Below are 23,820 nucleotides of genomic sequence, written 5' to 3' on the forward strand. Positions count from 1 at the left end.
AATAATAATAATAATAATAATAATATCATAATAATAATATCATAATAATTTAGCAATATAGTCATGAATTTCTGCTGAGCAAAAGCAAAAATAAATATAAATAAAAGCAACTTTTATTTTAGACCACCATTTTTAACTCACTATTTAGGCTACACAGAGAGGGATAAACATTAGGCTATGAGTTCTGGGGTTGGTAAGGAAATGACCCTTATACGCTTCAGTTGGATAATTAACCGCGCAATTGAGTGGAACCAAGGGGCAAAAGGGTGGATGGATGTAGGGCAGTAATTGAATTCTTGCTTCATTCTCTACATTTCAGCTTGCTTCTCATTTGGCCAACGCTGGTTGTGTTGTGCCTCCTCCTCATCTCTCGCGCTATAAATACGTCAACAGATGCTGGGGCTTGTTAATAATCGCCCATGGTATCCATGTGGTGGTCAGTCAACGCAGTGCCAGCGGGTATTAAATCTGGATAATTGTTGTCGGCTCGGAGAGAAGGGGGTTGAATATGTAAAGTGGGCGGTGTCCCAGGCTGATTGACAGTTTATGTTAATGACGGCACCCCCGTGCAAGTCTATATATCGGGGAGGGGACGCACGAGTGTTCATTCACGAGTAGTAAGACGACGCGCGCATGGAACAGCCCCGGCGCTTTGACGCACTAAGTTAAGCACCAAAACAAGTCATCGCCCCCCCCCCACCACACACACCGAGGTGATCACTGTGGAGTTGTACAGTAACAGTAAATGCAAGGAGAGGCGACTGCTGGCAGAGAGGAGCCAGACTTGGATGGATATTTGGTCTTCCTTCACCTTTGGATAACTTGGGGATTGTATAGCGCGTCATTTCGCGTTTTTGGAAACACCAACAAGGAGCTATAAGGAGAAACACGTTCTGGGACTGAAGACGGATTTATATGCTCTACATCATATTTCCCCCCTGTGTTTTACTGTGGCACAAACACTTGGAATAGAGCTCTTTTGCGGTGATCCAGGCTCCATTGGCGGGTGACGCGGCTGCCCTGCAGAGAAACGAGAAGGATGGCAGCTTGGTTCACCTTTACCATCGCGTTCAGCACGACAGTGATAACACAGGTATGAAGGAGGAACACATCTGCCGCTGGTCCGACTCCTGCACCCGAGTCCGCAACGAAATTAGACGGAGAGTCAGTTGTTTCGTGAGGGGAAAAAAAGAAAATGCATGAATGCGTAACGCAACATTTTTTAAATATATCTTCCTTCTCTTTTAGGTATTGGGGTCCGGTGTTTTCGAGCTCGATCTTCATGAATTTAAGAATTACAGAGGTTTGCTGGCCAGTGGAAACACATGCAAACCCAACTGCAGGACTTTCTTTCGAGTTTGCCTGAAGAACTACCAGGCGGTGGTCTCCCCAGGTGACTGCATCTTTGGAAGTACAATGACAGCGGTGCTGGGGACCAACTCTTTCAACGCTCAGGACGGTGGCATTTTTAATAGACCAATTCAATTACCGTTCAACTTCGGATGGCCGGTAAGATTAAAAGCAATTAACCCATTTCATTCACGTGATTTCAACAAGAGATCAATGTTGTTGTTGTTCAACTCAATGTAATGCATTTGGAGAGCGCACTATAGTTTATTGGTTAGCTGGTCTAATCCATTATCATTGATACTCTGCAGCATCAAACAGATTGGATTGCGACGACGTTGTTTATTTCCAAGTGCATAATGCCATGCAATTATTAACTTTATGCAACTGGTCTATAATTGTTTATGTGGTCTAATTCCCGTTGAAAGCCTTTAATTAGCTTGCTATCAATATCAATACAAGCACAACAGAAAGAAAAAATGCTTAGGCTCAACCTTTAGGCCTACCACATTAAGATAGAATTAAAATAATTACAGGTAATATCATGCCTAACACCTTCATGTGTTTTCTCCTCAGGGATCGTTTTCTTTGATAATTGAGGCCTGGCATTCACCTTATGAGAATCTACCCTTAGGTAAGTGAAACTGCTTGCACCACAAGAGGGAGCTCTTTCTATACATTTAACCCATGGAGACCTTACAACTACTTTGCTCACACCCTTCACAAAAAGGCAAACATTAGCCTATTCATAATGCTTAGTCACTCAATATTAGTAGTTTGTGGCTTCCAATTGCTTATTGTTCACAATTTTCACATTTTCACGCCTATTCAGCCCTTTGTTGTGAGCTTCAAAACACCTTTTTCATTCTTATACTCCAACACAATTGAACTTCCTTTGGTTTATTTTTGGCGTGGGAAAGAACTGTGGGCTTTGGTGAGAATGCACAGAGCCTGCCAAAAGCCCCCGACTACATCTTCCTGTATTTTACACCTTGTTCTGTTCCGCCCTTTGGAAGAGGGGACAAGGCATGGGAATGTTTTTGCTGACGGAAAGAAAGAGGACATTTCAATCTTAGTTTATCCTTCATCTAAACTCTATGGGTTTCAATAAGGGATGCAGCTTGCTGGAAGTTTTGTCAGACAGATTTTAAATAATAAGGGTCAGGGTGACCGTTAAGCCCACAGAATCCAACTCTAGAATTCTTGACGAACATTTGAATTAATTTTGCCCTTTCTCTCACGTCTCCTCTTTCAGACACCAGCAGCCCTGAGTTTTTGATTAGCTTTTTTGCCACACAAAGACAGCTGGGCGTAGGGACCGAGTGGTCTCGGGACACACAGACTGGGAAGCAGACGGAGCTAAGGTATTCTTACCGGTTCATCTGCAATGAAAATTACTACGGAGAAAGTTGTTCCAAAAAATGCACGCCCAGGGACGACCGATTTGGCCACTACACCTGCACCCGTGACGGGGGGCAGTTGACCTGTCTGCCCGGCTGGAAGGGGACATACTGCGAAGAACGTAAGCAAGCAACCAACCAGACCACATCTACTCTCCATGCACTGGTCGGCCTGACTGTCTTGTCAGAACTGCAGGCCCTCAGTCTGTCTGTTTCTACTTTGTCTTTGATCTATATATACGATGCCCTCAATGTTTCTGCTTTTATTGAAATGGATGGTTTTGTAGGTCTGTGAGGTCTGATCTATGTAGTGCTCAAGTGTGCGTCTTCTTGGCTGTAGGACGGAAAGTGTAGCCCTCTGTGTGTATGGCTTCAAAAGCGTAAAATCTGTAGGCCTATGGTGTGTAGAGGGTACTGTGGGTGTGGGGCCCTTACCTCGTCATTCACAAGGCATCCCCTCAGTTGCTAGATTGGTGGAAGTGGGGAGATGGTGAAGCCACCTGCATGGAATGTGCCTTTGGTTTTTTAGATCTGCAGGGGCATAAATACAGAGAGCGCAACTTAACCCTTTCACTGCCGCACTACCAAAACGGTTAACCCTTTCACTGTGACAATTCACATAAGGTTAACCCTTTCACTGCCACACAACAACCGGTTAACCCTTTCACTGCCACACGACAGAAGGGTTAACCCACGGTGTTGGGGAACCCAAAGAGAGGTCCCTCCCAAGAGTAAATAGTGCTCACACTACATCAAATGGCTTTGGCATTAACTAGTCAGTTATAAGAATATAGGCTCCCTTAAAATGTCTTGAATTCAGGTCCATTGTAGCCCCACCAGCCTCCGCAGTAATTCTTTCCCTGAGCGGCTGGTCATAAGCAGTTCTCTACACCTTCTGTATAATTGTAGTTGCTGTATGCTGGGCTCTCTCATAGGTTTTCCAAGCAAAGGGTTTAGACTTCCTCTTTAGTGCCTAAAACCATATAATTTTCAGCACTGTCTGCAAAGATGCATGGGTTAGGAATATTTGGCAAGTCTGACATGCAATTTTGGTGAAGAATACCCCAGAGAGGGATTTGTATTACTATTGTGATTGTGTGGTTAGAATAGTGTTGGAGTCAATGAGGGTACAGGTTTTTCACATGACAACAGAAGCCGTTATTGTTGTACAGGCTAAACCCACTTGGCAAAACCATAGCTGAACACTCCTTACACCCCCTTGTGTTTTGGATAGCTGTGAATGGGCTTCTAGTAACACATGGGGCCACATTGCCATTTGGCTTGACAATACCACAGGCCCATTCTTTCACCAAAACAAATTAATCAAAGGCTTGATTGGAGAGGGACATCATGAAAGTAATAGTTACCATGTGCTGAATGTGACCACGTGGGTGACAGCGGATCTGTCATTGGTGTCACTTGGCGGTGAATGAGAAATTGGCATATGCTATTTTGACTGTGGCGCCAAATTCTAACCAGATGGGCTGACGTGTTGCAATTACAGACACATCAGTCTCCGCTGGCTATAGAAAATATACATGAGGAAGACAAATTGGGCTTCTTTCAGACAGTATAATTTAGTCTCTCTCTCTCTCTCTCCCCCAAACACATGACATGCACAGTTTGTATTACAGTTTGTATTTCTACAGTGTAGCCGTACGCGCGTGCCCCTGGTCCCGGGGCGAGCGGGCATATAGGAAGAGCCCGGGCGACTGCATGCGCCAAGGTTAATCGCGGCATTATTATCCGCCACGCGCCACTGATATTGTAGTCCCTCTATTGTTGGGCACGCGGTGTAGCAGCTGCAAATATGGTTCTTGCAGACTACAAACAACAATAGCGACAGCTGTCTGCTATTGAGAGCAAGCATCTGTTCGGGACTAACCGGCCGCTTACCGTCAGTCGCCTATCCTCCCTGAATCAGTGTCACTCACAGGCCAAATATAGTAGGTTTACTACACAGGACAAACAAACCCTAATCGGCATCGTCGTGGCAGTTAGGGGGTGTGGCTGACAGGTTGTGGTTGGCCTTGAAGAAAGTTTAGAGACTGAGGCTTCAACCAGCTCAAGCTATAATAGTTGTAATGTGAAAGAAAGGCACTGTTGCATGCTTGCTGTCTTAGGTTGTGTTTTGAGTGGGTGGTTCCTGCCTAGACTAGGTTTACTTTGACATAAGAAAGGCTATTCATTTAGAATAGCCTATATGGGTGGTCACTTGACAGGCAAGTTATGAAATTGGAAAGTAGCCTGCTTTGATTTCTTTTCCTGTTATAAGCCAATTTATGACACGCCCTATGTACTTATGAACTGTCAAACAACAGCCAAGGCATGGAGTTTTACATCACATGCTTATTCACTCATCTAAGATCATGTGATTCTGTGACCTTATGTTGTGTTCTTCTTTGTGTTTTAGCAATCTGCCTGGAGGGCTGCAGTGAGAGGAATGGGAATTGTTCCAGACCTGGCGAGTGTGTGTAAGTAAAAGAGAAGGGATGAAATAAGTGTTGGTTCCAGAACTGTATGGGAAGAGCGTGTGAGTCACACATTGAACGGGAACAGTATTTGCTGGTATCTCCTTTTTCATTCCGGTGTTGCGTTCACATCACATCAGAGAAAATCATTTCATATTCAAGTTGGTATAGTTTCAAGCCCAGAATAAGGTTTGGGAGGTTGAGGGTCATCTACAGTCAAGCCAGTTTTCAATTCATCCCCCCCCTCTCTCTCTCTCTCCCTCTCTTTCACTCTCTCTCCCTCCCTCCCTCTCTCTCTCTCTCTCTCTCTCTCTCTCTCTCTCTCTCTCTCTCTCTCTCTCTCTCTCTCTCTCTCTCTCTCTCTCTCTCTCTCTCTCCTCTCTTTCACTCTCTCTCCCTCCCTCCCTCTCTCTCTCTCTCTCTCTCTCTCTCTCTCTCTCTCTCTCTCTCTCTCTCTCTCTCTCTCTCTCTCTCTCTCTCTCTCTCTCTCTCTCTCTCTCTCTGCATCACTCACCACCCTTTCTCCTTCCCACCCGCTGTATTTCACTCACTCACTCACTCGCTTACTTACTCACACACACAATCACCGTGAGACATTCCTTTAAATCCTATTTGCCCTCTTTTTTTTGCCACAAATCCACTATTCCCACCACTAAGAACTACCCAAATTGAGGTTAAACCCTTCAGATACTCTATACCCTAAAGCCGCTCTCTCACATCTCTGCTCACTCAACCAAAAATGCAGGACTGTGAAATGGACATCACATCCTAAGCCTTGTTGCTGCTCATCCCAGCAAGATTGTATTTCGCCGGGGGAGCATGAGAGCGCCTTTAGGATGAATCGCAAATGAAGCATCAGTGTGATATTTAACTTTGTTAGAACATCACATTGGTGTTCAATAATTGGCAGGCTTTAATGGTCATGAACTGATACAGAGCGTTCATGCTGAGAAGAGACACACTGAAACATCATACCAGAGTGAATTAGTGCTTTTAAGCCTCTTTAGGACAGTTTGTCCTTGTTACATTACTGGGATGTATATGTAATGGTTTGTTCAATAAGGCCAGTTTCAGTAGCAGCCATAAAAATGTGGTATAGTCGATCGATGTCGCCATCACGTAGCTTGTGGTCGCTGACCCATGACTTGGCCATGCAAATATAAATTCTCGATACAGCAGGCGGTTTGGATGATTGATTGCATGTGTAATAGCATTATTCACATGGCTTTCTTAATGGGAAATAAAGCAACGATGACGGATTCAAACACGATACTATTGGCAGGCTCATTGCTCCATCGGGACCCACTGTATAAGGAATAAGTCATGACATATGTATTGCCCTTGACCAGTGTGCTGGCATTACAACTGGAATTGGTCCCTTTGGTAGGCGTCCGCAGCTGCCCACTGCTCCTAAGTGGTTAGGATGGGTGAAATGCAGAGGAATAATTTCCCCACAGGGAATAATTTAAGTATAACTTCTCTTAATGTAAAATGTCTTTTTGTCTCCCTCAGATGCAGAGAAGGCTGGCAGGGCCCGTTCTGTGACGAGTGTAAGAAATACCCCGCCTGTAAGCATGGCACTTGCCAGCAGCCATGGCAGTGCAACTGTCAAGAGGGCTGGGGAGGCCTGCTCTGTGACCAAGGTATGCAAGATAACTTGGAACACTGTTCTTGTGTGTTTGAAAGGCTGTTATTACCTGTACATAATATGCATTATTTTGAAACACAAAAAAACACAATTTAGATATTGAACACACCAAGTCTGAATCGCACTGAACGAAATGTGTTTAAAATCAAATCCCAACATTCTCACGGTAGTTATTCCGCATTGGGAGACAACGCTACTTCTTACAATTCAACTCGTCTCCCAATGGTAATAGGGGAAGCCATTTTCAAAACGTGTCTAATGACGACACTGACCCATCCTCTTCTTGTAAGCCTGGCATGGCAGCGGGATGATGCTTGTTTTCCACGCAAGCTCACTGTAAACAAACCACTTTCCTTCCTCCAGACCTGAACTTCTGCACCCATCACCGCCCGTGTGGTGAACGGCGCCACCTGCATGAACACGGGCCAGGGCAGCTTACACATGTACCTGCCTACCGGGGTTCACAGGAGTCAACTGTGAGCTGGAGATGCAGGAGTGTGACAGCAACCCCTGTAGGAACGGAGGGACATGCACAGTGAGTTTCAGATAGATAAATATATATATATAATATATAGATAGATAGATAGATAGATAGATAGATAGATAGATAGATAGATAGATAGATAGAATAGATAGATAGATAGATAGATAGATAGATAGATAGATAGATAGATAGATAGATAGATAGATAGATAGATAGATAGATAGATAGATAGTTTTTTTTGTTTCTGCATGCTAGATTGATTGTTTGATTGATACAAAAAAAATTCAGTGTATGTAGTATATACTGTATAAATATATAATACAAAATATTCTTCAGCTCAACATATTGACTTGTTGATTCTCTCTCTCTCTCTCTCTCTCTCTCTCTCTCTCTCTCTCTCTCTCTCTCTCTCTCTCTCTCTCTCTCTCTCTCTCTCTCTCTCTCTCTCTCTCTCTCTCTCTCTCTCTCTCTCTCTCTCTCTCTCTCTCTCTCTCTCTCTCTCTCTCTCTCTCAATACCTCCAGAATCTTGAGAGTGGCTACAGGTGCACCTGCCCCCAGGGTTTTGAGGGTTCCACTGTGAGCATAGCCTGCTGACGTGTGCCGACTCCCCATGCTTCCACGGCGGCAAGTGCTGGGAGAAGGACAACGGACGCACCTACATGTGCGAGTGTCCCCGCGGCTACACAGGACACAACTGTGAGAAGAGAGTGGACAAGTGCACGTCGCTTCCCTGTGCTAACGGTAAACGCCTCCCTCCCGCCAACACCCCCCTCCCTCCTACCCTTCTGAACTTCCCCTCACTCTCTCCCCCCCCCCCAAAAAAAATCCTACAACTGGAAGTAGTGTAGAACAACAGGAATTGGTGGGAACTTGCTGTCTATTGTCCTCTATCGTATAAACACTCCACAGCTTACAGCAATGACCAGCAAATGTCCCTGCTGTTGGCTGTGAATGTTGACAAAAAACTGACAAAATATCCAATGTGACTCAATTTCTCTCTTTTGGCAAACAACTGCAGATAACTGGTATTGTACTGGTGTGTTGGGCGGACAATGCTGTATATTGCACTGTGCTAACACCAACTGTAGATTTGATGTAGAGGAGGGAACGGAGAGGGTCCCGTTGCGTCTTCTTTGGTCTCTAACTCTACTGTTCATTGAAATGTCTCATTTGTGATTCATCACTTCAAGCACATCTATATATGTAATCACTGCATCATTGTGGGGGCGCTCACATCGACCTTTGTGTCTCCTGCTTGGATCTTGTTATGGGAGTCTCAAACTGTCTGTATCCTCTCTCCGCAGGTGGTCTGTGTGTGATCTCCAGTGGCATGCGTGTGTGCAGTTGCCGGGCAGGATTCACCGGCCAGCGCTGTGAGATCAACACCAATGAGTGCGCCGGCGACCCCTGCCTCAACGGAGGCACCTGCCTGGACCGCATCAACGACTACACCTGCGCCTGTCCCCCGGGCTACGCCGGACGCAACTGCGATCGCCTCCTGGACGAGTGCTCCCACCAGCCCTGCCTCAACGGGGGTCTCTGCGCCAGGGGAGGAGGCCCCGGGAAACCCCCTGCGACCTGCAGCTGCGCCCCGGGCTTCACCGGGACCCGCTGCGAGTTCTTCGCGGCCGTGAGCACCAAAGGGTACGACGGTTTCCAGTGGGCAGCGGTCTCCCTGGCCGTGGGCCTTGTGGCCCTGCTGGTGCTGCTGTGCATGGTGGGGTTGGCCATGAGGCACATGCACAGGCAGGCGCGGAGGGAGAGGGGAGACGGCGAGACCATGAACAACGTGTCGGACGCTCAGCGGGACAACCTGATCCCAGACTCGCAGCTGAAAAACACCAACCAGAAGGTCGGCCTGGGGGTGGACTGCGATTCGGAGAAGTCGAACTTTATCCATAAAAACTATCACTTGGACCCTTACGGCTCTAAATCGAAGGACTTCCAGGAGGGCAAGTCCCAAGAGGATAAAAGCCACATCTACGAAAAGTGTTTAGAAGACAAAATGCCCTTGAATAGAATGTACAGGTAAGAGGAAGTATTCTCTCGTCAGTGTTTCTCATCACACCAACCCAACGTCCAGCTCACACAGCTGCATTGCACTCTGTGAGGCCATGCTTTTAGAAAATATCTCTGTCCACGTGACAATGCGAAAGGGCTCACATAAACTGACCTCTCTGTCCATGTGACAACGCGAAAGGACTCACATAAACTGATCTGATGGCAGGCTGCCGGGAGCTCCTGGTTGCAGAGAAAATACTGCGTTTTCCAAATGATCCATATATATGTGTGTGGTCATGATGTTAGCGTTTTTCAAAAGCTCCATTTTAGTTCTGTTTCACCCATCTACGTGTATACACTAGGGCTATCCCCGACTGGATAGTCGACTATGATTGGCCAAAATGTGCCGTTAGTCGACTATTAGTCGGAGAAAAAAAAATAAAAAAAAAAATATATATATATATATATATATATATATATATAATATTTTTTTTCTTTTTTTTATCGTTCCATTTGGGCTGTGGGGGGTGCTTAATGTCTGAAGGAGTCGACTGAATGCTTCTTGTCCTCTGCAAAAGCATGCAATTGGTCCACTGATGGATACATCTTGATATTTGTCTAGTCTAGTGTGTTCATTAGATGGGTGAAATCCTCTTTCAGTGCCTCTGTGCCTGTTTTCTTAGGCAGTTAGCCTCTGGTATGCATGCCATTAGCGTTAGCCACGCTTCTAGGCCTCTTTTCTTTTGGAAAGAATGATAAAAAAAATAATAAAATAAAAAAAAAATAATAATATATATATATATATATATATATATATATTTTTTTTTTTGTATTCGACTAAGAGGTTGGCCGTCGACTACGGCTCCTTTCGACCGATTAGTCGACTAATCGACTAATAGGGGTCAGCCCTAGTATACACACAGGCAAAACTGAGTTTTTACAACATCTCCACCCTGGAAGGCATTTTCCCTCGTTTCTGTGTGGCAGGCCAAAACGCAGAGTAAATACTGTGTTTTCAAAAATATCTGTACGTGTGGACATGGCCTGAGAATGGGTGTCATAAGACCATACGTTTTTCATATTACATCAGGCTTTAGGACTTCTGTGTTTATTGTGAAAATAGGAAAGGGAGGCCATACATTTCTCCGGTCACACCATTACTGGCCACAATTATTTGAACTCTGCCACTACTTCCCTATGACCAGACACACATATACCCACACAAAAGACACACACACACACACACACACACACACACACACACACACACACACAAACAGTTGACCTGTAACACTTTCAGAATTACCCAAAGTCAAATGTGTATATTTTAGATAACACTACTCGTATATTTTAGCAATGCCAAGGACTCTAATCATTCCAAATGTGCTTTTAATCTGCACCATGTCTACGAAACGACCAACACCCAACACATCACTCTCTTCTTCAACTAGAAAACTCCACTCTCCGCACAGTTTACACATGACTTATTTTTCTCTCTGCGATACCACCCCCCCCTCACCGCTCCACCACCTCATCACATGTAATGCGTAGCCGTCTTAATGCATATCCTTCGCCATGTGCCTAAAGTGTGTGCTAACACAGTGTGTGATTTGTGATTCGCAGTGAAAAGCCAGAGTGCAGGATATCAACAATATGTTCCCCGAGAGACTCCATGTACCAGTCGGTGTTTGTTATAGCAGAGCAGAGGAGGGAGTGCGTCATAGCAACTGAGGTAAGCCCAAAGAAACCTTCATCCGCCTTTTCCGCAGTACACAGTCATGCCCGACTCGTTTTTATGACGGGTGAAGGTGCCTTTTTGGTATTTGAACAAAGTCAACGACACGTAACGGCCCGATCATGCATTGTCGTTTTGCTTTTTGAAACTACAGAAGGGCATTGGCTGTTCTTTATCTTGACAATTTGATGGCCGGGGACTTAAAGATGTACTTGATGCTCTGCACGTGTGTTTGCTGTTTGGCTCTACTTGGTCTCAGAGGTTTTACCACTGTGGCGTGGAGTTGAATTGCGAAAATGTTGCTGCCAAGTGAAATACAATGGAGATAGCATACCAGCTATAATAGATAACATAGCATGCTCCTTATGGCCATATGCGAATTATTATCTTGAGATGGGAGCTGCCGTTTTGTTTTTCCTTGTCTTTATTCCATGTCTTTCCTCTCTTCCCAGGTATAAACTGTGGGGGTATGGAAGCTAGGGAGCGAAGGAGAAACACACAATCGAGGCAGAATACTATTTTCTGGATTGTTTACAAAAGCTGAGAAGAGACTGGAGATTGTTTTTGATGTCCACTGCTGCTCTGGAACACTTGAGAACTGGAGAGAGCAGCATCTCTGCTCTGATAAAGAAACTTTACGAGTGTTTGTATACAAAAATGTGTACAGTCATGGACCTTTTTCACTTGTGGGACTGGTTAACTGGTGAATGCCTGTCTACACAGGGTGTGGGAACTGATAGAGCGGTCAGTAGTAGAATAATGAATGGTGACGGTCCTGGACAGCAAAACGAGATGAAGATGGAGAAATTGCCCCTCATGGTTGACCCAGCCTTGTGTGATAATCATGGTGACTTTGACAGCCAACCAATCAAAAGGAGGTGCCTGAGATTCAACCCCCCCCCACACACACACCCATCCTACAACCCCCCCCCCCCCCCCAAACTGTCCACAACTCCAGCCAGCTTCACCAGCTATGCAAGTTTCAGGGTCGAGCGAAGTGAACTCGCCCACCGTCGATAATAAAACAACAACCACACAAACACTGAGAACTATGAATGTCTGAAAAAAATAAAAGTCAACTGTCAATCTCTCGAAAATGACTGGTTGGACTTTTCCACGCAACGGAGGAGGATTGTATGCAGCCTAAAATCACTAGAAGCCTTAAAAGGGGGGGTTTGAATGCAAAATTTGTGCCCTTGTCTCTTCTTGGATCATTTGCACTACAAAAAACAACAACAGAGGGGGAAAATAGTTTTTAATCAATGGGGATGTGAATGGACAACCACAGGAGCGCATTAGTCAGTGCTGTGCCAGCAAGATCCAAGGGGTAGGGAGTGAAACCACTGTTTATGCAACCCAACCCAGAAATACAAAGAGACGCAAACAAGAGAGAATAAAACTAAACAGACTGTCACACCACTGCCTGCCTATAATGAGTACAAAAAACAAGAAAAGAAAAAAAAAACAGAACCAATAATGTAATTTTTTTTTAAGATGATGATTATTTCCAGAGTTTTAATTTAAATACGTCACACTGCTCTTTATATGTTTTATAATATTATTTTGTATATAATGCATATTTATAAGGACCAAACTTCTGAAGAATAAAACTTTTAATTTCCTTTCGAAAACTGTTCTTAATTTGATGTCAGTGAATGGAAAATGAAATAATTTTTGAGGTGTTTTTAAATAATGAAATTGAGTATAACTGATGTTCTATTGTCTCTTGTATTTATTTTAATTTGGTGACAGAGTGCAATGACTTTCACATCTCTACCAGTATATACCTATTGAATCTACTGTATGAGGCTACACATATTATTCAGACTCTTAGCTTTGTCATTGCTTCTTGGCTAAGATCAGTCTAAAGCATTAAATATGAACCCACCAGACTACAGCATCAGTACTTCAAGCAATTCCTGAAGAACGCCTCAGGCTCTTCCCTCTCCCAACCCCTCCTCTCTCTCTCTTTCTCTCTGGCTCTAAATTGGCTTGAAATTCAAATCCGTTTCCACGGATACCACCCCCTCAAGCTGGAAATGGTGAAACAAAAACAGGCACGAGGCTAAGGGGAACGCCCCCCACCCCTCACAACACACACACACTCTGGCTCTCTCCTTAACAGAGCCCAACCAAACAGATGCCGGGGGGGGGGGTACAAGGAACAATTCTGTTCTGCCATAAAAACAGCGGCATATGCCAAGCCTCTCGCCCTGTATTCATGCACAACACACACCCTCACTCACTCACACACACAGCGCACAGACTCGGCCCATAAAAACACACAAGCAGCCACAGGGCCCCCAACTGCCTGACTCAATGACTCCCCTTCAGGGTTAAGGGCTACATCTCAATGCCCTAGCTGTATTACCCCCACCCCCCTTCAGCAGCCAAGACAAAGCCAGGGAGAGGGCCTGGCACCAGGGCTGTCACCGACGAGGGGAGGGGAAACCAGATGGAAGCTAGAGGCTCTGCCTATAAAGAGACTTCAAAAAATCATCCTTGGCACTATGTCAGAAAAGTTTATGGACTTGTCAGAGCAGTCTGGACTCTCATTGGCTCCCGCCCTTCTGGGCCCGGTCCCACAGCATCAGGAAGAGCAGAAGGTCTCCACTTATAGGTCAAAGGTTATGTTAAGGGTTGGAGTCTATATCATCCTATGGCTTGAATGGGGGTTAGAGACTTGGCCCATGCGGACTAACCAGAGGCAGAGGGATATAGTGCCAAGCTGTGAATACTATGCCTTGTTTTCATAGCAATGATACATTGTTTGTGCTGCTAATTGAAAATTCCTTTTGGAAAAACTGCACTCGCCAAATCTAATTTGGTACAGTAATCTAAAGGTGTCTGTTGTTTCAAAGTAAACGTTTATTTTAGGGTATATAAGTGTGGAAGCTATAGGGATGAACTGATACCACTTTCTAACTGCAGCTATCAATTCTAGAGTCCAAAATGTTGGATATGGATCCAATCCATTGATTTTACTGAACAGTATCTACTTAAACCATTAGTCTGCAGTCATTAAACTAAAATGATTGAGATACTGTATAATCCATTTAGCTCTATTACAGATATTTAACAAGTATCTAAGTGCCAAAAAACATGGTATAACACGTGGCTCTTGTCGGATTTTAGTATTGGGGAAATTCTCTTGATACCGATACCCTGTTGATACCACGGATAGACCTGGTATCGGCCTGATATCTCTCTATGGAGGCAGGTTCATCTGCATGACCCAAACATAGCTGAAACAGCCTGCTCCTCTCGTGCATCCAATTAACAGATATCCTGCCGCAGTCAACAGCTCACCAGCCCAATCAGCAGCAATCAACACCAACAGGAGCAGATCTGGACGTCTCTTTTCCTCTCACACACACATCCTGTTGATCTGTTGGACCGAGCATCCCCAGCAGAGGCATTGATTGTGTGTGAAAAAAGGATGCACTGCTAGGAGTAGTGTGGAATCGTGATCACAAGGTTTGGAACGGAAGCTTCCGGGCCGCCTGGAGAAAAACACAGTTGTTATCACAACTATTACTTTAAGTGCCGAAAACGTGTTTAGGCGTCTTTCCTAGCCATGCTAAAGTTGCCGAGGACGCCCTAACTTGTCTTTAATATCAATATTTCAAAAATCTGTGATCGAAATCAAATTTTTCCTCCGCAGCCCTGAGACACAGTGCTGGCCTCCTCTCAACCCTCTAGCGGTTCAAGAGCGCCATCTGGTGGCCGATCGGCAGAAGCGCCAAACAGGAAGTCATGTGGATGAAGTGGTGATCACCCATATTACTTCCGGGCACTCTCTATAGCTCCCGCGACTCCATCTTGAAACACTGGATAATAGATTGCTCGCCCTAACTCAATAAACAACATGATTTGGACGTATATACTATTATACAACCTGGAAATAGATCCGGTATTTCTCCACGCTGATCGCCCAACGGCCCGCGGAGACTGGGGTGAGTTTTAGCGTTTATTATTACCGTGTTCGATACTAACTGCTATGATGAACATTTGACCCACATTAGATGAATGGTATAACGTTGCCCACGGAATTATAAACGATCCCCCGCCCATCCGGTCATCATCAGATGATACGTAGAAACTCCTAGAAGCAAGTCCATTTGAAATTTTTCATCTGGCACCGATCGCTATCAAACTGTATTTCATCATCAATATAATGCATTTGGGGCTATAAATCACGTTCTGGAGAAAGCTGCAGAAAGAGATGAAAACATACTTATACTTTAGACCATATTTTACTATGAATATGTGAATGAAAAAGTTTAACGTTGCTACACAATGAACAATACATATAGGACCTTGAATGGGCCCTAATAATGGCAATCTAGCAATAGAATTTAAAAAGTTATAGCCCTGCAAAGAAGGGGAACTTCTCCATGTTAAATAGAGCTGGCAACGGATGGTATATCATGAATTTAGCCTTAGGCAATCAAATCATTTTGGCAAAACCCACGTCAAGGTTTGAACCTGCTACACGACCCAAGCCTGATACAGCAGCACTTGTAGTCTTTCTCACCACGGCCACACACCAATACAGATACACACACACACACACAGTTATGTGCACATACACACACCCATTCTCACACGCTTTATTCTCTTTATTCACACACTCACAGTGGCATACGCACACTAAGGTCCCGCTCTCTGGTCCCTAGGTCTTCATCGCATAGCCAAGCATTTTCATTGTGTTATAATCACAGCATCCTGTTTGTGACCTAGTGACATCACTTCCTGTTTCCTCCCTGATTAAAAAATGCAGAGCATGCCGGCGCAGGCCAGTTACTTTTCTCACGCATGTCACCCCATGATCTGCACTTTAACTCGCAGAGATGCCTTTTGGTTTTCAGGAAACAACCTCAAAACAAGCACGGGGGGAACGGGGGCCAGACAAACGTCCCAATCAACTCTATTTATTCTGTGGAGGAAATGGGGATAAACTGTAAAAATGTATGTCATGAGTTGAGAATCAGGAAGCAGGTTTGAATCTGAAGTTCCAATCTTCCCTGTCTCTTATGTAGTCCCAAATATGGGATTATTTCTAAAGAATAACTCTTTCTAAATAATTACGGCCCTAAAATGTTTTTTCCGGGCGGCATTGTCAAGTAAAGTAGATGATATTCTGGTCAGACACATGTGGGGCGGGGACAATGGTTAGAAAACAACCCAGTATGTTTTCACATGAAATACAACAGCACAAAAGTCACAAACAGTCACGAGACCGGGATCATCCCTATGTTCCCCGGGTCCTATGTTCCCCGGGGCCTATGTTCCCTGATTGATTGATTAATTGATTGAAATTTTTATAAATTTTTATTATTTTATTAATTATTAATGTCCGCCTTGTCTCGAACTGGTTAAGCTTAGGCTTTCTTTCGAAGTTGGTTAAGGTTAGAGTTTGGAATCAGGGCTGGTGGTCTAAAATTTTCAATCAATCGGGGAACATGGGACCCGGGGAACATAGACATGCTCCCCAGACCTACCCCCTGTTCTCTTTCACAGGCAGAGTGGCTCGTAAGACTTGGATAGAAGTGGTATGAGTAACGGCAATGGAAGGATTCATGTGCTCCTATAAACCACCAAAGTCATTGTATTCATTTGTAAAGTGTGAGTGTAAATGTAATTGATAACACATGTGGAATGTGATGAGAGCTTGCAGATGCATGGCGCTAGACAGATTTTCACTTGCAACTGTCTCATTAATTAACACTAGGTGTCAGTAAGAAGCCCAGGAAATAACTGTGGTCAGTACATTAATAATACATATCTGGTCAGTATATTACTAATACATATTTGGTCAGTACATTACTAATACATATTTGGTCAGTACATTACTAATACATATCTGGTCAGTACATTACTAATACATATCTGGTCAGTACATTACTAATACATATCTGGTCAGTACATTACTCATACATATCTGGTCAGTACATTACTAATACATATTTGGTCAGTATATTACTAATACATATTTGGTCAATACATTACTAATACATATCTGGTCAGTACACTAATACATATTTGGTCAGTACATTACTAATACATATTTGGTCAGTACATTACTAATACATATCTGGTCATTACATTACTAATACATATCTGGTCAGTACATTACTAATACATATCTGGTCAGTATATTACTAATACATATTTGGTCAGTACATTACTAATACATATCTGGTCAGTATATTACTAATACATATTTGGTCAGTATATTACTAATACATATCTGGTCAGTATATTACTAATACATATCTGGTCAGTATATTACTAATACATATCTGGTCAGTATATTACTAATACATATTTGGTCAGTACATTACTAATACATATCTGGTCAGTACATTACTAATACATATCTGGTCAGTATATTACTAATACATATCTGGTCAGTACACTAATACATATCTGGTCAGTACATTACTAATACATATCTGGTCAGTATATTACTAATACATATCTGGTCAGTATATTACTAATACATATTTGGTCAGTATATTACTAATACATATCTGGTCAGTATATTACTAATACATATCTGGTCAGTATATTACTAATACATATCTGGTCAGTATATTACTAATACATATTTGGTCAGTACATTACTAATACATATCTGGTCAGTACATTACTAATACATATCTGGTCAGTATATTACTAATACATATCTGGTCAGTACACTAATACATATCTGGTCAGTACATTACTAATACATATCTGGTCAGTATATTACTAATACATATCTGGTCAGTACACTAATACATATTTGGTCAGTACATTACTAATACATATTTGGTCAGTATATTACTAATACATATCTGGTCAGTACATTACTAATACATATCTGGTCAGTATATTACTAATACATATCTGGTCAGTACACTAATACATATTTGGTCAGTACATTACTAATACATATCTGGTCAGTATATTACTAATACATATCTGGTCAATACATTACTAATACATATCTGGTCAGTATATTACTAATACATATTTGGTCAGTACATTACTAATACATATCTGGTCAGTATATTACTAATACATATTTGGTCAGTATATTACTAATACATATCTGGTCAGTATATTACTAATACATATCTGGTCAGTACATTACTAATACATATCTGGTCAGTATATTACTAATACATATCTGGTCAGTACATTACTAATACATATCTGGTCAGTATATTACTAATACATATTTGGTCAGTACATTACTAATACATATCTGGTCAGTACATTACTAATACATATCTGGTCAGTATATTACTAATACATATCTGGTCAGTACACTAATACATATCTGGTCAGTACATTACTAATACATATCTGGTCAGTATATTACTAATACATATCTGGTCAGTACACTAATACATATTTGGTCAGTACATTACTAATACATATTTGTTCAGTAGATTACAAATACATATCTGGTCAGTACATTACTAATACATATCTGGTCAGTATATTACTAATACATATCTGGTCAGTACATTACTAATACATATCTGGTCAGTATATTACTAATACATATCTGGTCAGTACATTACTAATACATATCTGGTCAGTATATTACTAATACATATCTGGTCAGTATATTACTAATACATATCTGGTCAGTACATTACTAATACATATCTGGTCAGTATATTACTAATACATATCTGGTCAGTATATTACTAATACATATCTGGTCAGTACACTAATACATATCTGGTCAGTACATTACTAATACATATCTGGTCAGTATATTACTAATACATATCTGGTCAGTACACTAATACATATTTGGTCAGTACATTACTAATACATATTTGGTCAGTATATTACTAATACATATCTGGTCAGTACATTACTAATACATATCTGGTCAGTATATTACTAATACATATCTGGTCAGTACACTAATACATATTTGGTCAGTACATTACTAATACATATCTGGTCAGTATATTACTAATACATATCTGGTCAATACATTACTAATACATATCTGGTCAGTATATTACTAATACATATTTGGTCAGTACATTACTAATACATATCTGGTCAGTATATTACTAATACATATTTGGTCAGTATATTACTAATACATATCTGGTCAGTATATTACTAATACATATCTGGTCAGTACATTACTAATACATATCTGGTCAGTATATTACTAATACATATCTGGTCAGTACATTACTAATACATATCTGGTCAGTATATTACTAATACATATTTGGTCAGTACATTACTAATACATATCTGGTCAGTACATTACTAATACATATCTGGTCAGTATATTACTAATACATATCTGGTCAGTACACTAATACATATCTGGTCAGTACATTACTAATACATATCTGGTCAGTATATTACTAATACATATCTGGTCAGTACACTAATACATATTTGGTCAGTACATTACTAATACATATTTGGTCAGTATATTACTAATACATATCTGGTCAGTACATTACTAATACATATCTGGTCAGTATATTACTAATACATATCTGGTCAGTACATTACTAATACATATCTGGTCAGTATATTACTAATACATATCTGGTCAGTACATTACTAATACATATCTGGTCAGTATATTACTAATACATATCTGGTCAGTATATTACTAATACATATCTGGTCAGTACATTACTAATACATATCTGGTCAGTATATTACTAATACATATCTGGTCAGTATATTACTAATACATATCTGGTCAGTACACTAATACATATTTGGTCAGTACATTACTAATACATATCTGGTCAGTATATTACTAATACATATCTGGTCAGTACACTAATACATATTTTGTCATAATCACAGCACGGGCCTACTTCACTCCCCCTCCTTTTTCCCTCACGTCCTCCACACGCTCCTCTTCATCCCCCTCTCTATCCACTGCGCACTCCTCATCATCCTCTCTTTCTTCAGTCACCCCTTCCTTCACCCTCATTCACCCAGCTGTATTCCATCCCCCTAATTCACACACGGGCAAGCACACCACTCTCCCCAGCTGCACCCTATCCTCCCCTGATGAGGGGACTATATCTACACCTCGACGCTGACCAGAAGCTGTCGTGGTATTAATTACCACTGCCCAGGTACGACGTCTCTGCCACAAGCTCTACTGCTAGATACCCTCCGTGTATTGGCTTACTCTAACCCGTTTCTCTCCTGTGCCCCAAAGGACCGTCGTCCCTGTCTGGACGTCACCTGTTCCCGAGAGGAACACCTATCTCCCGCTGCCACCCAGCAGCTCCAGCGTCCCTGTCTGGACGTCACCTGTTCCCGAGAGGAACACCTATCTCCCGCTGCCACCCAGCAGCTCCAGCGTCCCTGTCTGGACATCACCTGTTCCCGAGAGGAACCCCTATTCACCCGCTGCCCCCCCAGCAGCTCCCCCGACAAGCACCAGGACCGCTTGCTCGCTCACTGCCGCCGTGGCAGCCACAGGACAGAACATTAACCCCGTTCTATTCTCCCCCCCAATTCCTGTGTTGCTCAATTCAATTAAACACCCTTGAAACCGCTCCCTTTCTCTTCTCGTGTATTCAGCAAATGGGCTGTGCTCCAGACTCCAGTTCTCACAGAATACCACGACCAAGATGACAGCACCAGCTGTACACGAGACCGAGGAATGGAAAAAGTTTCAGAAGCAGTCTGTGAGTATCATTAACGGCCAGACCGTCCGGGTAGACCAACTCGCCCACTCCCTAGACGCCGTCACGGCACAGCTGGCCGCTCACGCCCTCGACTCCGTTGAGCGAAAAAAACAGTATCAACTTATCGAGGCACACTTGTCACAGCAGGGCTCATCAGCCGCTACCCCCGCTGCACCAAGCCCCCCGCATAGGGAACCCCCTGTCCCCGCACCGGAACGTTATGACGGAAGCGTCTCCAAATGCCGTGCGTTTTTATTCCAGTGCTCGTTAGTGTTCGAACAACAACCCCACACATTTCACAGCGATAGGTCTAAAGTGGCTTACCTGTCGGCGCTGCTCACAAGCGCGGCGTTGAGATGGGCCACCGCTCTCCACTTCAACAATTCCTTCCTCTGCAATTCGTACTCACAATACGTCGACGACATGCGTAAGGTGTTTGACCACCCTCCAGATGACTCAGATGGGGCCTCCGGCTTGTTTTCTATCCACCAGGGAAGCCGCAGCGTAAGCGAATACGCTATCGATTTCCACATCCTCGCCGCCGGCTCCGACTGGGGGGACACACCGTTGCGAGGCGCCTTTCGCCAGGGTTTGAACGACACTATTAAAGACGAGCTTGCGTCCAAAGAAAGACCCACCTCCCTGGGCGAATTAATCCATTTGGCCAGAGAACTGGACCTGCGCCTTCAGGAACGTCGTCGGGAGAAAGCTAGCACCACTCGTCCGCCTGTAACCGGTCCGCCTCGTCGCGCTGCCCGCGCCGAAGAAAATAGGTCCTCCGAGCCCATGGATCTCGACCGCTCACGTCTCCCTCCCAGCGAACGCCGACACAGGCTCGCTACTGGAGCATGCCTGTACTGCGGTCAAACGGGTCACTCAGTTGCCTCTTGCTCGCTTCGCCCAAACGACGGGCCTCGACAGTAGCGCTGGGCATCTGTTCGAGTTTAGATATCGCTCCCAGCTCTGGTCCAAACATGCTATTCCGCGCCACGCTGTGTCTGAATAACCAAACACTCCCGTTATCTGCTCTGGTTGACTCAGGGGCCGACGAGAACCTCATCGACGCCGGAGTAGTCTCCCGTTACAACATCGCTACTGACGCCCTGCCGATACCCCGCGACGCCCGGGGGTTAAACGTGAAACTACTCACGCGGATTACTCGCCACACCGTACCCCTTCGCCTTCTGCTATCCGGGAATCACAGCGAGAGTATTCGGTTTCACGTTACCAACTCTCCCCACAATCCCATTGTTCTTGGCATGCCTTGGCTCAAGTTACACAATCCCGTTATCAATTGGCCTACCGGCCTGGTGACCAGCTGGAGCGCCCACTGTCACGTTGCTTGTCTACAGTCGGCTCGGTCGCCACTAGAGGGCGCCGGTTCGTACCCCCCCAAAGAGAACATAGATCTGTCTGCTATTCCGCCAGCCTACCACGATTTGAAGGCAGTTTTCAGCAAACAACAGGCTCTCTCCCTGCCTCCCCATGGCCAATACGACTGCGCCATTGATTTACTCCCCGGGGCGCCACTCCCCGCTAGTCGCCTGTTCAACCTCTCGCGCCCAGAGAGAATCAATGGAGAAGTACGTTCACGAATCCCTGGCCTCGGGCATAATCACCCCCTCTTCTTCTCCTGTCGGCGCAGGATTCTTCTTCGTTTCCAAGAAGGATCGTTCCCTTCGCCCCTGTATCGATTACCGGGGTCTCAACAACATCACGGTAAAGAACAAATACCCCCTACCTTTAATCGACTCTGCTTTTGAGCCCCTGCAAGGTGCCACCATCTTCACAAAACTGGACCTCAGGAACGCCTACCATCTTGTCCGCATGCGGGAAGGAGACGAGTGGAAGACGGCCTTCAAGACACCACTCGGCCACTTCGAGTACAAGGTAATGCCTTTCGGTCTGACCAACGCCCCTGCTGTCTTCCAGGCCCTCGTCAATGACGTTCTCTGTGACGTACTCCACCGCTCCGTATTTGTCTACCTAGATGACATCCTGATCTTCTCCCGCTCCATGGAGGAGCATGTCCAGCACGTCCGCCGGGTCCTCCAGCGTCTTCTAGAGAACAAGCTGTTTGTCAAGGCGGAGAAGTGTGAGTTCCACGTCTCCTCCATCGGCTTCCTTGGCTACATCATAGAGGGCGGAAAGATCCGGGCGGACCCCGAGAAGATCAGAGCGGTGTCCGACTGGCCCCGTCCCACCAACGTTAAACAGCTCCAACGCTTCCTGGGATTCGCCAACTTTTATCGGCGCTTCATCAGGGACTACAGCCTGGTCGCGGCGCCTCTCACCCAACTCACCTCGCCTTCGGTGCCCTTCGTCTGGTCCGACGCAGTGGACTCCGCCTTCGCCGAGCTGCGCCGGCGCTTCACCACCGCTCCCATCCAAGTTTCAAGTTTCAAGTTTCAAGTTTCTTTAATAGTTGTCATACAGAAGTACAGAATACTTTTGTACAAAATGCTTCTTACTGTTGCGCTCCAGAGACTGTGCATGACAAGATAAGTATGAAATAAAAACATAGTAAAAATTAGAAGTAAAAAAAGAGGTCACAGTGTTCAGTTTAGACATATGTACAATGTTCGTAGACGTAGTTACCATACAATATACAATACTGTGCAGTGTACTAATATACAATGCTATATAGTGCAAGGCATAAATGGACGAGGTGCAGTTTAGGTACACTTCACAGTAGGTGTACGAGTTGCAGTGCAAATCCTTTATCAATAAATATAAAGTGTAAGTGTGTTTGTGTGATCTAAAGTGTGGAGAGTGGGTGCTGCAGTGTGTTGTTTGTTTGAGTGAGTGTGTGCGTGTGGGTGTGTGTGCTGTGTGCATTTGATGGTTGTTGCATAGTGATTATTGTTCGTTTAGCGATTATTGTTCGTTTAGCAGCCTGATGGCCTGGGGATAGAAGCTCCTTCTGAGTCTTTCTGTGCTCGCCATAAGACTCCGGTATCGCTTGCCTGACGGCAGCAGTTCAAAGAGGCAGTTGTTCGGGTGGCTCGAGTCCTTAATAATTCTCTTAGCCTTCCCCT

General features: G+C 44.0%; 1 protein-coding gene across 1 annotated transcript; it reads left to right on the forward strand.

Annotated features, from left to right (window-relative positions):
* Positions 1 to 681: 681 nt before the first annotated feature.
* Positions 682 to 12,709, forward strand: LOC311248202 (delta-like protein 4). The gene is given in 14 exon segments (XM_084339126.1): positions 682 to 1,093; positions 1,249 to 1,509; positions 1,924 to 1,981; positions 2,603 to 2,869; positions 5,161 to 5,221; positions 6,731 to 6,861; positions 7,230 to 7,264; positions 7,266 to 7,301; positions 7,303 to 7,401; positions 7,874 to 7,919; positions 7,922 to 8,092; positions 8,656 to 9,379; positions 10,976 to 11,084; positions 11,540 to 12,709. Coding segments are annotated over 14 exon segments (2,058 nt in total). The 5' UTR covers positions 682 to 1,039; the 3' UTR covers positions 11,546 to 12,709.
* The last annotated feature ends 11,111 nt before the right edge of the window (positions 12,710 to 23,820 follow it).

The sequence above is a fragment of the Notolepis coatsorum genome (assembly GCF_963971535.1).
Source record: "Notolepis coatsorum genome assembly, contig: SCAFFOLD_334, whole genome shotgun sequence".
Lineage (NCBI taxonomy): Eukaryota > Metazoa > Chordata > Actinopteri > Aulopiformes > Paralepididae > Notolepis > Notolepis coatsorum.